General features: G+C 36.6%; 2 protein-coding genes and 1 non-coding gene across 3 annotated transcripts; 2 read left to right on the top strand and 1 right to left on the bottom strand.

The window, feature by feature from the left end:
* Positions 1-5,315: 5,315 nt before the first annotated feature.
* Positions 5,316-7,982, bottom strand: LOC132180855 (serine/threonine-protein kinase D6PK). Its single transcript, XM_059593833.1, has 2 exons — positions 6,933-7,982; positions 5,316-6,272 (listed from the first exon to the last, which is right to left on the bottom strand). The coding sequence occupies exons 1-2, from the start codon at positions 7,628-7,630 to the stop codon at positions 5,405-5,407; spliced, it is 1,566 nt and encodes a 521-aa protein (XP_059449816.1). The 5' UTR covers positions 7,631-7,982; the 3' UTR covers positions 5,316-5,404.
* A 1,106-nt stretch (positions 7,983-9,088) lies between these two features.
* Positions 9,089-10,233, top strand: LOC132180857 (pathogenesis-related thaumatin-like protein 3.5). Its single transcript, XM_059593835.1, has 2 exons — positions 9,089-9,162; positions 9,382-10,233. The coding sequence occupies exons 1-2, from the start codon at positions 9,096-9,098 to the stop codon at positions 10,077-10,079; spliced, it is 765 nt and encodes a 254-aa protein (XP_059449818.1). The 5' UTR covers positions 9,089-9,095; the 3' UTR covers positions 10,080-10,233.
* Positions 10,234-10,872: 639 nt separating this feature from the next.
* Positions 10,873-10,954, top strand: LOC132183496 (small nucleolar RNA Z199). The gene has a single exon (XR_009440459.1). It is a non-coding gene; the product is annotated as a small nucleolar RNA Z199 (small nucleolar RNA).
* The last annotated feature ends 883 nt before the right edge of the window (positions 10,955-11,837 follow it).

Genomic DNA, 11,837 nt, shown 5'->3' with positions numbered 1-11,837 from the left:
GTTTATTTGAATTGAAAAATATTCAATTAATTATAGTGGAGGAGTATTTTTATCTCCTTAAAAGTGAGAAAACAAAATATATTTTCACTGTAACTAACTGAATATTCTTTTCTTCGGAGAGATTATGTTTCCTTCTCTCAACCTTTTGAGTTTTTTGTTGTAGCTTTCTTATAAATGCCTTTTATTATTATCATTATTATTAAATATATTGTCATTGGTCAATAGAGATTTTGATTTCATTAATGTTGTAGATGATGGCACGCAAGACGGAACTAACTTATAGCTTAGGGTTATAGCTCCTCAAAAATTTAAAACTCTTAAAAATATATTTTTTTTATTATAAAGCAAACCCTCAAAAATTAATTCTCTCCCTCAATTTTTTTTAGTTTTGCCTCAAAGGGATAGCTTAATAATTAATTAGGGACTACGATTTATAAAGCGAAGGCTACTATTTTAAATTTCTCTCATTTTGTGTGGATATATTAAAAAAAAAAAAAAAAAAAAGATTTTGCACCTAATTGCACAGTCAAACTTGGTCAACAGACATATGTAAGAAGGAGTAAGATCAATCTGAGATTTTCTGAGAGTACCGATTGAAAAAAATCTACGAAGATTAATCTTGATAGTGAGAATGGTTGTGTGACCGTACTTAAAAGGAGTAATGATATAAGGATGATTAGAGTCATTTTAAGGGTTTGTTTGAGATTACGTTTGAGGGGTTTAAAAGTGCGTTTAACATTCAAAAAGTTCGTTTGAAGAAAAAATTAGTCGTTTGATAAAAAAACTAAAAGCACTTTTAAGAGTTCAAAAAAGCTTAAAAATGGCAAAAACACACTTTTGTCAAAAACTTAAAAATGAAGCTTTTGCTAAAAAAATGTTTTTTTTTTACTTAAAAACTCTATTTCTCAAACGCAGTCTCAAACAAGTTCTGAGTATGATGCGAACAAGATTCTCCAGTTAATTATATGTGAGGGGTATTTTTGTACTTTTACTTTTTGATGAGACAAAAATACTCCTACAAATTTTCATTATAACTAACTAGATATTATCTAATTCATTTCAACCAAAGAGAATCCTAATTTAGTATGATATGATTTTTAAAATCATCATTAAATTTTATATGATTATTATTGAATTTTAATTTATTAATAATTTCAAAAGGTACATCACATTTTAGAAGACTAAAAAAAAATTATAATCCACCTTATATCATTGGTCTCCTTGAAGTGATGATATATCTTCTCAGACTTCTCCTTATGGGAGCGCCCCCTTAACAGAACATGGGCCTTGCCCAAGTGTGATGCCGAACCATGACCCTTACCTGGTAGTGGTATGGCCAAGACTAGGAGTAGGGACGGTTATTTTCTGTTTCTCGCTTCCTATACGCCTTATGTAATCGTTGGGCCGATACTGGAGTAGAAGTGTAGAACTACTAACAGGCTTGGGGGCTTCACTTAGGCCCATTAATCCTTCAAACCAATGAACCATACAGAGAATATATTTCTATGTACATCTGATTTTTATTTATTTATTTATTTTCGTTTAATGGATGTATTATGAGGGCATATGCATATTATTATTATTATTATTTGTTTTAGCAAAAAGCGTAGGCCGAGGAGACATATGCATGTAAAATATTAGAGGTTTTTTTTTTTTTTAATGTTACTCCGTCACACAATTAATTGAAGAGTGGGGCATATGCACACTATTTTGGTGTCCCTTCATGGGTTTTAAAGAGCAGTACTCCCTAATGGCTGTCGGGGTTAACCAAGGAGTTATTGAATACAAAATAAGGGAGTGTATTCTTTTATGAAAGAAAGGATATTAGTGGGCACGGTGCTTCGAAACAGGATCCTTTCCAGTCCATTATGAATTAGAGAATATCTAGTTTAAGGTTATAATTTTTTATCAGAAATCTTATAACTACAAATGAGACACATATCTCACTAATAAAAATAATAATAAAATATTATTTTAAATTAAAAAACAAATTAATAAAAAAAGAAAAGAAAAAAGAAGGGGGGTGGCCAGCCATCCTCATTTTGGGTAGGGGTGGCTTAATGGCCGGCCAGGGGGTGATCGAACCACCTCCAAGAGCCTTGGGGGTGGCTCGACCACCCCCTCTGGGCCAAGGGGTGGCTTCGGCCATTCGAGACCGGCCGGTCTGGGGTGGTTGAAGCCACCCCATGGCCCTTAGGGGTGGTTCGGTCACTCCCGAGAGCCAAGTTAAAAACAAAAAAGAAAAATGGGTTGGCCCTTGGGGGTGGCCAAACCACCCTCAAGGGCCATGGGGTGGCTTCGGCCAACCCCTTCCCTCCTTCTTTTTTCTTTTTTTTTTTAAAAAAAAAATTTTAAAATAATATTTTATTATTATTTTTATTACTGAGATATGTGTCTCATTTGTGGCCATAACATTTATGAGAAGAAATCATAACCATAAACTAGATATTTATGGACTGGAGAGGATCCTGTTCCCAGTGGTCCTAGTACATGTTCATGAATTTACAGCTTGTTTAAGAGACTTGGAGCCTTCAAGTATAGTGTGCAATTAATTTTAACACGGCTTGAGAACTCGTGTGAATTTAATAATTTAATATCAAATTAGTTGACTAAAATTAAATAATTTAATTTATTTAATTAAATAAGTCGAATTATATATATATAATTTGAACCTACCACCCAACATTTAAATTGATAATTTTTTATAATGCCTGTGGACTTCAAGGTATCATGACATATTGATCCTCAAGACAAAAACTTTCAAGTTCATCATGGGGCTAAATTATATATTCAACATATAAAAATTGCAGTTTGTACCTTTCACTGACTTTTCGGTACGTAATATTGTCACACAATTAAGTTTAGTACTCTCACATAGGCACAGGGCCCATAAAGCCCTAGCATTGCTTCACGTGTTCATATATGTGTAGCTCGTGTCCTTTTCTTGGGTGTTAAATAGCAGTACCAACTTTTATGCCCCTTCAGATTAACCAAGTGGTTATTCGGCTAGCCAAATTAGTTAATTTGGGTAGCCTTAATATAGCAATTTCATCCAAAAAAAAGATGCTGGATTTGTCTCTCCAAATAAGCGAGAGGCTTTGTTGAGTAATACAGTAAGAGCATGTTTGAAATTGTGTTTGAGAAATAAAGTTTTTAAATTAAAAAATATTTTTTGACTATTTTTGAGCTTTTTAGACCCTTAAAAGCACTTTCAATTTATTTTACCAAACGTGTATTTTTTCTTCAAACGAATTTTTTTTAGTGTTAAACGCATTTTTAAGTCTTTCAAACGCATACTCAAGCAAGCCCAAAGCCAAAAAAAATAATAATAAAAAAATAAAATAAAAAGATTTTTTTTTTATTCCTCATTCTCTCTCATCTCAAATGGATGAGTGGTTTTGGAGAGAAAAAAAAAAAATAAAGAAGAAAATAACGATTAAAAGAGTGGGATGTGAGCTTTCAAAAGCGGATAGTTGAAATTAAAAAAGAAAAGGGTTTTTTAACTAAACTTTGGCTAGAGAAAAGGATGAATGATTAGGTCATGGTGCTCCTGGTACACATTAAATGAATTTACAGCTTTATTTTTTTTTACTAATAAGGTTGGGGCGACTAGAGTGGCTATTTTAACTTGTGTGATTATGGTAACACTTGCTCGTTAGGCATTATTTAGAAGAAACTTAGACAATAGGAATCGCAGACACTCTTTCAAGACTAATTGAGTTATAACTTAACACTAGCCTCATTGAAGACTCTAGTAACACCTAAGTCAATGAACAAGTCAATAGCTTCAAACGCTATCTATTATAAGATTTGAACTTGAGATTTAGCCCCACTAAGACAAACGTTTAAATGAATTTACAGCTTAAATTTCGAGCCTGCAAGAGTTTAATGCAGACCACAGTTTCAAACTTCATGAGAAACAACAACAACAAAAAATTAAAGTTCAATTTGAGGCCACTATATATTCAACGTACTGAAATTGCAGTCATTTATACCTTTTACAGATAAGTGGAGATAAATTTGGTTTGGTTGGTCTCAGTTCTGTCATGAATTACAACAAAATTATAGTTTTTTATTTATTCACAAAGGCAAGTAGAGGAGATTAATTGTAGCTATTACACTTGAACATGATTATAGTAGCACCCGCATGTTCATGTTGGGAGTCGCACAAAAGAAGCAAGTCCGACTAAGCCATAACAGGACACAGCTCCATGAGGATATCAGTGAGACTCAATGCAGCTAATACTAATTAAATTGAAGATTTCTATTTCGAGAGTCGAACTCTCACCTTAATACATGTCCAACTACTTTAAATTTTTTCTTGAGATCATTGAATCACCACCACTTAAAGTAGAATTACAACTAATTGATAGTGAAAATTATGGATGAAGAGAAATAAAGTACACGGCTAAAGAATTTTGGGAAATCCATCAACTTCATTCCACATACTGCAAAATTAAAATTAATCCTCGTTCATACGTGGCTTTTTTGGGATTTGAATTTTAGTAATTTGCTGTTGAAATTGCTAACAATATGAATAATAAATGTGAGAAAACTCTTATAATTCCAACGGTTTAAGTAGAAATATGACAGAACCCATATAAGCCCATTTGTCCAAGTAAAAAGGCGAGTAAATCAATCTCAAGAGAACCTCTTAATTGTTTCGAATTACTAAAAACTTATAGCTACGAAATTTATGGAATTCCTATCGGAGTTAATGGGGACCAAACCTTTGTCATGTTATTAGTCAAGGCTCAGTCATTCTTCGCTAATCAGCATCGTACTGATTTGGATACCCTACCTAGGAAAGAACATATGATTAAAGTTATCATTTTGGTAAAAAGCCTGTAATTGCAGAGGAATAAAGCACTTGTTGGAACAACTCGAGGAGGCAGAATCTCACACTGTTAAAGACCAATGCGACAAGGATACCACATTTTCTCATTTCCAGATGCATCCGGAGCCCCACACCACAGTGTTAACTTTTTTCTGTGTGTTGTCTGAATCAAATTTTCCTTTACCAAAAGTTCATTTGTGGACAAAGTTTTAGGGAGCCACAGACGGTCACATTTCAGACAAACAGTAATTATGCAAAAAGAGAATCAAAAAAGGGCTCCACACGAAGAAACTTTTCTGTTAAAAGACTTGCAAAAGTTGGGAGATGAAAAATCATATACAACAAACGTCACATGTTTCTTTTTTTTTTTTTTCTGGTCCCTTTGTTTCATCATCTATAGGCAATACCACAAAAATTAGAAAGCAAAAGAAAAGAAAGGCAATTATCCCACAACAACATGAATACATTTTTATGAGGAAAATAATATAACCATGTAAGGGAATAAACTAACATTGACAACATGAATACAACAAGCCAACAGTTTCAATCATCTTATCAAAATAAAAATTAAAAAAATTCAAAATCTAAGTAAGGACCTGATGACCTATTTGAGTCAGTTGCACCTTTGTCGTTCGGAGGCGCCGAAGACTTAAATGTGTGGTTCAAAAATGCAAGATCAACTGGTTTTGGAATCTCTGGAGGGTGAGTACCGCGGATGAGAGCCCAATTAACAGTTTCAAAGAAGGGATGCTGTTTGATCTCAGTAGCACCTCTTTTGAACCCTAATCTCTTTTGTGGGTCCTTTACAAGGAGGCCCCGGATCAAGTCTTTAGCAGCAAAGCTGATACTGGATCCGTCTAGAAATTTTAGGGGCTGACCAACAACATTGAATAATGTCTCTCGGTTTCCATTGCCTTTAAATGGTGTCCTCCCATGTAGCAACTCATACAAAAAAATACCAAATGTCCACCAATCAACAGCACTCCCATGACCATCCCCTCTTATTATCTCAGGAGCTAAGTATTCATGGGTTCCAACAAATGACATAGAGCGGGCGCTAGTTGGTTCTGCAATTAGCACAGGAAGTGAATCTGAATTTGCCATTTTTTCACTCCTCACCTTTGTTCTTTTGGAATTGAGAAAACGAGGCTTAAAACAAGAAGGTTGCAAGCAAGAGGGCTCCACACAAACGGGAAGTTTGCAGGCTGGATCAATGCACGACGGCTGAATACAATAAGAAGATATCCGGCAGGATGGCTCTATACTGGACTGAACAAGGGTGGGACTCACATAGCATCTTAATGATAAATCAAAATCAGAGAGCATGATATGGCCATCCTCCCTCACCAATACATTTTCAGGCTTTAAGTCTCTGTACACCACTCCCATCATGTGTAGGTACTCAAGGGCAAGAAGAACTTCAGAAGCATAAAATCTGCAAGTGCAAAAGAAATAATCAGACTTTTGTTTTTTCTTGATGAGCAACAAAGTAATCAGAAATTTCTGCCTAAACTCCATGAGGGCTTAAAATGAAATTAACCAAGCCTAGTTCATCAATCTGAGCTGAGCTGAGCTGACAATTGAGAACCAAATCTATACCAAACCAATCACCAACCTTCTTAATCTTCTGCAGGGTACCATAGTGAGATGCTAACAAGAAGTACAAACATGATCATCAAGGGGTATTCCAGCTTGAAGGTACCCTTTTCATTCAAATTGTAGTTGGTTTTGTGTTGTTTATTCTAATGCACATTCATTTAACATTGAATGTTCATAAATGAGATCAGATGCAGTTATTTTTAAAACAGACAACAAAAAAGACCTGTCACTACCGTCAGTAGACACATAAATTTCTACTACCCCACAGCTTCAATTATTCAAGATTTACCGTCATAATGCAAGTCACCTCCCTATTTTTTGTTCCTATGGTATAAAAAACTAACGCATAGTATAAACAAGCATCCTTTTTTTTTTACCTAGTTCCACAAACTTGTATTTTTCACTAACATCTATCCTAATAGGTACAGTAACATCATTACCCAGCATAAATAAAAGTAAATTATACCTGATAAATAATTTTAGTACTACTACTTACTTGGCTGCCTGTTCCGTAAAATGCTTCCCCGGCTGGCGCTGCCGGAGCGTATGAAGATCCCCGCCACTGCAAAACTCCATTAATAAGCAAGAAAACTTTTCGGTCTCGAAATGGGAATAAAGGGTCGGAAGGAAGGGGTGGTCTAACAAACCCAATATGTCCCTCTCAGTCTGAGCTCTCACCAGCTTCTTCCTCCCAGCCAACATGCCCTTATCCATCACCTTCATGGCAAACAAACAACCCATTCCCCTTAACTCCGCCAAATACACACTCCCTATATCCCCACACCCGAGCTTCTTCAAAAGCCTGAAATGTCCTAGCCCCAAGTCCCCATCTTTAGCTTTCACGCATTGTATGGCATCCCATCGTATATCGTTGCCTTTGTGCGGCTTCGACGGGCAAAAGCTCCGAAAGCTGGACTCATTTGCATCGAAGCTGTTAGATTTGCTCGCGTGACTCAAACTTCGTGTGTCGCTTTCCTCATAGTCCACCACGGGTTCGTCATTCTTGTGAGCCTCAGAGGTGCTGGCATTGCTCATATTGCTGCTACTCACACTGTTATCAGACCCAGAAACTGTGCTGCTACAAAGACTGACGCTAACACTGGTATTGAAACTAAGGTCTTGGAGATTGCTAGTGACGGATTTGGTATCATTGTTTTCACTGCGCTGGGCTGGCTTTTCCATGCCTGACTCCATAGGCTTTGAAAGTGTTTGATGAATGTTGCGAAAGAAGGGGATTTTGGGTTATAAATATGGGATGGCGAGGTGAGGTCAAGGTGGGTGGGGATTAGACCGAGGCAGTCAAAGGGAGGGCGAGAGAGACGCGGGCGCGAAGAGAGCTGGGCGTAGGGACCCAAAAGGAGGAGTGAAAAAGGGCATTCAAATTTGAAATAAGAGGAGTGGCCGAGAGTGAGAGACCCAATGAGTGTGAATTGGGTTTTGAGTCCATTGCTCTCTTGCACTGTCCCAGAAAATGTTACAGCTTACAGACAAAACACACAGGATCAGAACAAGAGAGAGAGAGAGAGAAGGAATCCCTGTTTACGAGGACGACAAAAGCCTTTCAGATTTTCTAAACAAACCACGTCTAAAAGTTTAAAACCCCCTCTCCACCCAGCGAACGCCGTTACTCGAGTTTTTGGATTTGTAACTGCAATGAGGTATATTCTGGTGTGAGTTGTTAGGAACTAACTATGCTATTGGCCGTTGATCTTTGTTGATAAGATGAAACCTCAGCCTTTGGATCAAAGTAAATAGTATAGACTATAGAGGAGGTTGATGGTTTTTGCTGAGGAGGTGTGTCGTATATTCTTCTAATTTTAGAGCAGGGGAGGGTACAGTCACAGAGGCCCACCTATGGCTATGGTCAATTTATTTTCTCACATGGCAGAGGACATCATCTTAGGAGTTAATTTTAAATCGTACGTTTTAAAATAATAAATTTACGAATAATAATTTATTTATGAACTACAATTTATTATCAGCAAAAGAAGTTTTAAAAAAGCCACGTGCTATAATATAATGCAAATGTCTGACACACCAAAATGGGTTGAACATCGGTGGTTGCTCAAAATAATTTATACGATTTCTACCTAACCCCTTTGAAGTCTTGGAAAAAAATTACAAAAAAGCCGATTAACAAGACAAAGGAACCAAAGAAGACAGAAGAAAAAAGGTGGCACGAATGTTATAGATATTAATGTCGCCTGACTTATTTAGGCCACGTTTGTTTATGTCTTTGTCTTCTGATTTCATTATAAAAACAGTCATAAAAAACTTAAAAATCAAAATATATTAAGAATCATACCATATTCAAAATTTGTTTTTTCTTTAAAAGAAAAAAGAAATTCCATTGATGATAAGCACATGTGATGATGTGATTTACATATGGCTTTTTGTCAGTGTTTTCCCTCTAATAAAGCAATTAGTCATTGTATGCAGGTGCCCGATTTTGAGTGGCACCGCATGCTCTTGATTTTCTTTTAAGCAATTAGCCTGATAATGCTTAATTAGAGCCCAACGCAATCGTGGCACGATCTATCTTGTCTCCAAAGATTCCACATCAAACCTTGAAGTATAATCGAAGGAAAAGTATCACCTTAATCTTCAACTATAAATGCGATTTCCACAACATGTCTTTCACCTGATCATTGCAATCAAAATGAAGTTGCCAGAGCTGGTTGCTGCTTTCTCTGTCTTCCTAGTTTGGCATTTTCAGCTATCTGCAGGTAATTTCATAATACGATGATTAGCATTTGTTCGTTCATAGAAGTAGACCGACAATTTTTTACACAATGGCTTAAACCGCATTAAGGTTGATCTCGCAAACCCAATACGAAATTAGTAGGTTAACGTGGATGGTCTGACCTATTTAATTAAAATAGTCATGTTGAAATTAACCTATATAGTCGCCACTGTGTTTAAAAGGGAGTGATTTTGTATTGCAGGGAATGCAGCAGCAAGTCAAATTGCATTTTACGTGCACAACAAATGCCCCTTTCCCATATGGCCTGCAACAGCATCAAATGTTGGCTACCCGGTGATAGCTGACGGCGGCTTCAACCTCTCCCCGGGCCAGACGCAACGCATTTACGCCCCACTAACATGGAGTGGCAGGATTTGGGCCAGAACAGGCTGCAAATTCACTGCAAATCCCGCCTGCGACACAGGCGATTGCGATGGGCGACTGGCGTGCAAGGGACTTATAGGCACTCCCCCAGCCACACTGGTGGAAATTTCAGCACAGGAAGGCAAGCCAACTTTTTATGATGTGAGCTTGGTTGATGGGTACAACATCCCTGTTTCCGTCTGTTCAAAGCAATTATCACCAAGTTGTATCATCAAAGGGTGCTCGAAAAATGTGAACAGCTTGTGCCCACAAGAGCTCCAGGTCTTGAACAAAAATGGGGAAGTGGTGGCGTGCAAAAGTGGTTGCTTGGCTTTTGATCTCGACAAATTTTGTTGCAGAAATGAGTATGGAAGCCCAGGGAAATGCAAGGCTAGCGTCTACTCAAAGATATTTAAGGATGCTTGTCCTTCTTACTACAGCTTTGCTTTCGACATGCCCCCACCATTGGTGAACTGTTCCTCTAGAGAGTATGTGATAACCTTCTGTCCGTCGGGTAGTGCATACGCATCCACATAGTGTTATTATCTTATGATTGTCTGACATTTATGTCATGGTGACTAAAATAATGGTGTGGTCCGTGAGTGGTTTTTATATTTATAACCCTATTTATAAAGAAACTAGCCTTTTGACTAGTTTTGATAATGTGTATTGGTGCAGGTGAGAAATATACGATAAAACAAATAACTATTATGGGTTTAATAACAATACTCAAAATAATCCATCCCATTGCAAACTGGCTTGTTCATAATCTAGGTGGACCCTTTTTTTTTTTTTGAAGCGGAATGGTTGTTCGGATTAGTGAGCTCAATCCTCCTCAGGGCGGCTGCAGCCTTAGTTTGGTCAATCTCAAATGTTGCAGAATGCAAACTAAAGTTGTTAAGAAAAAAAACAAAAAAAGTAGCAGAATCAATTGCAAAGCAATGTAGTGTTTTTTCTAAAAAAATAATGAGGAGAATCCTATGTGTATCGTCCACTAGTTTATACCGATTAACGTAATGTGTTTTATTTATATTAATTATTTAAATAAAAAAATCAGTTAAAATAAGCTATATCAATTGAAATGATTATAAAGTAAGCAAGATAAATAATGGGAGGCATGAAACATTGGGCCAGTATATTTCGGGCCTCACTCTTGTTTAATGGCCAGGCCCACGTTGGGCTTTTCTTCTCCAGAAACGTCTTCGATTCCAGGGTTCTGCGTTTTACTTCAGCGGCTCTGTAAATGGAACTCTCTCTCTCTCTCTCTGTGAATATGTGTTTGTGTTTTGAGTTTAGGATCGATTTCTATTGTTTTTGAAGAAGCGGATTACAATCAAGGGATGAGAGAAACTGCAACAATATGATTGGCTACATCCAATGATTTTTTTTTGGTATTCAAGTCTCTGATGATCTACTGTATATATGCTTTCTTAAAATGGGTTTTGGGTCTAATTCAACTCAAAAGTTAGCTCAAGAGTTGAGGTTTCCCCTCATCTTATAAATGGCTCACCCTCACGTGTGGCGGAAGGACATTCAAGCCACCACGTGCGACAATGGGTGATAGTGGGCTACGGCCAATTGGACTAGACTCTGATACCATATTAGAAATGGGTTTTGAACCTAACTCAACCCAAAAAGCTAGCTCAAGAGTTGAGGTTTTTCTTCACCTTATAAATGGCCCATCTCCTTAATATCCAGGGACAATGTGGAATTTGAAGCTTTTGGGTTTTCCTATTTATTTATTACTTTTTGTTTAATTTAACCGTGGCCGGTGCACTCTCTGATCTCACTCTGATTTTGTCCATTCTTTCATCATATTTTCTCAAAATTTTAATTTTTGACAATTTTGAGATAAACAGTTAGTTTCAGACTCGTGAAATAGTTTTTGTTTTATTATTTGTTATATTTGCTTTGTGATTATTAATTACATGCCCGAAATGGGGAATATATGCTGTTCCTACTCAGGACATGAGCAGAAATTTCTGGAGAGAAAATATTAGAGCTTTATATATATTTTTTTATTTGCGGGGTTTTCCTTTTTGTTGTGTTCTTTTTTTTTTTTTTTTTTTCTTCTCTTTGTTCTGCTGTGATGAATTTATGAGTAATTCACATGTCAAAAGAGAACGATAATATCTCAAAGGAGAGCAAAAGAAGTTGCAAGCGGGATCAATAATAGTTTTGATATCATGGTTGCCTGGCAAATTGGCAATGGTTTTCTGTTGGTTCAGTTTTTATTTTATTTATTATTGTGAGGAGTTTCCGTCGCTCACGAAATAGAAAAACAACATAATATTT

The sequence above is a fragment of the Corylus avellana genome, chromosome ca5, assembly GCF_901000735.1.
Source record: "Corylus avellana chromosome ca5, CavTom2PMs-1.0".
In the NCBI taxonomy this organism is placed as follows: Eukaryota; Viridiplantae; Streptophyta; class Magnoliopsida; order Fagales; family Betulaceae; genus Corylus; species Corylus avellana.
This window is presented reverse-complemented; position numbering and strand designations above follow the sequence as displayed.

What these genes read in the sequence shown, in the direction of transcription:
- LOC132180855 (XM_059593833.1), bottom strand. Translation starts at nt 7,630, where the DNA reads ATGGAGTCAGGCATGGAAAAGCCAGCCCAGCGCAGTGAAAACAATGAT. An exon ending in TTTACGGAACAGGCAGCCAA is followed by an intron (nt 6,273 to 6,932) that starts GTAAGTAGTAGT and finishes TTGCACTTGCAG; the next exon opens with ATTTTATGCTTCTGAAGTTC.
- LOC132180857 (XM_059593835.1), top strand. Translation starts at nt 9,096, where the DNA reads ATGAAGTTGCCAGAGCTGGTTGCTGCTTTCTCTGTCTTCCTAGTTTGG. An exon ending in GCATTTTCAGCTATCTGCAG is followed by an intron (nt 9,163 to 9,381) that starts GTAATTTCATAA and finishes TTTGTATTGCAG; the next exon opens with GGAATGCAGCAGCAAGTCAA.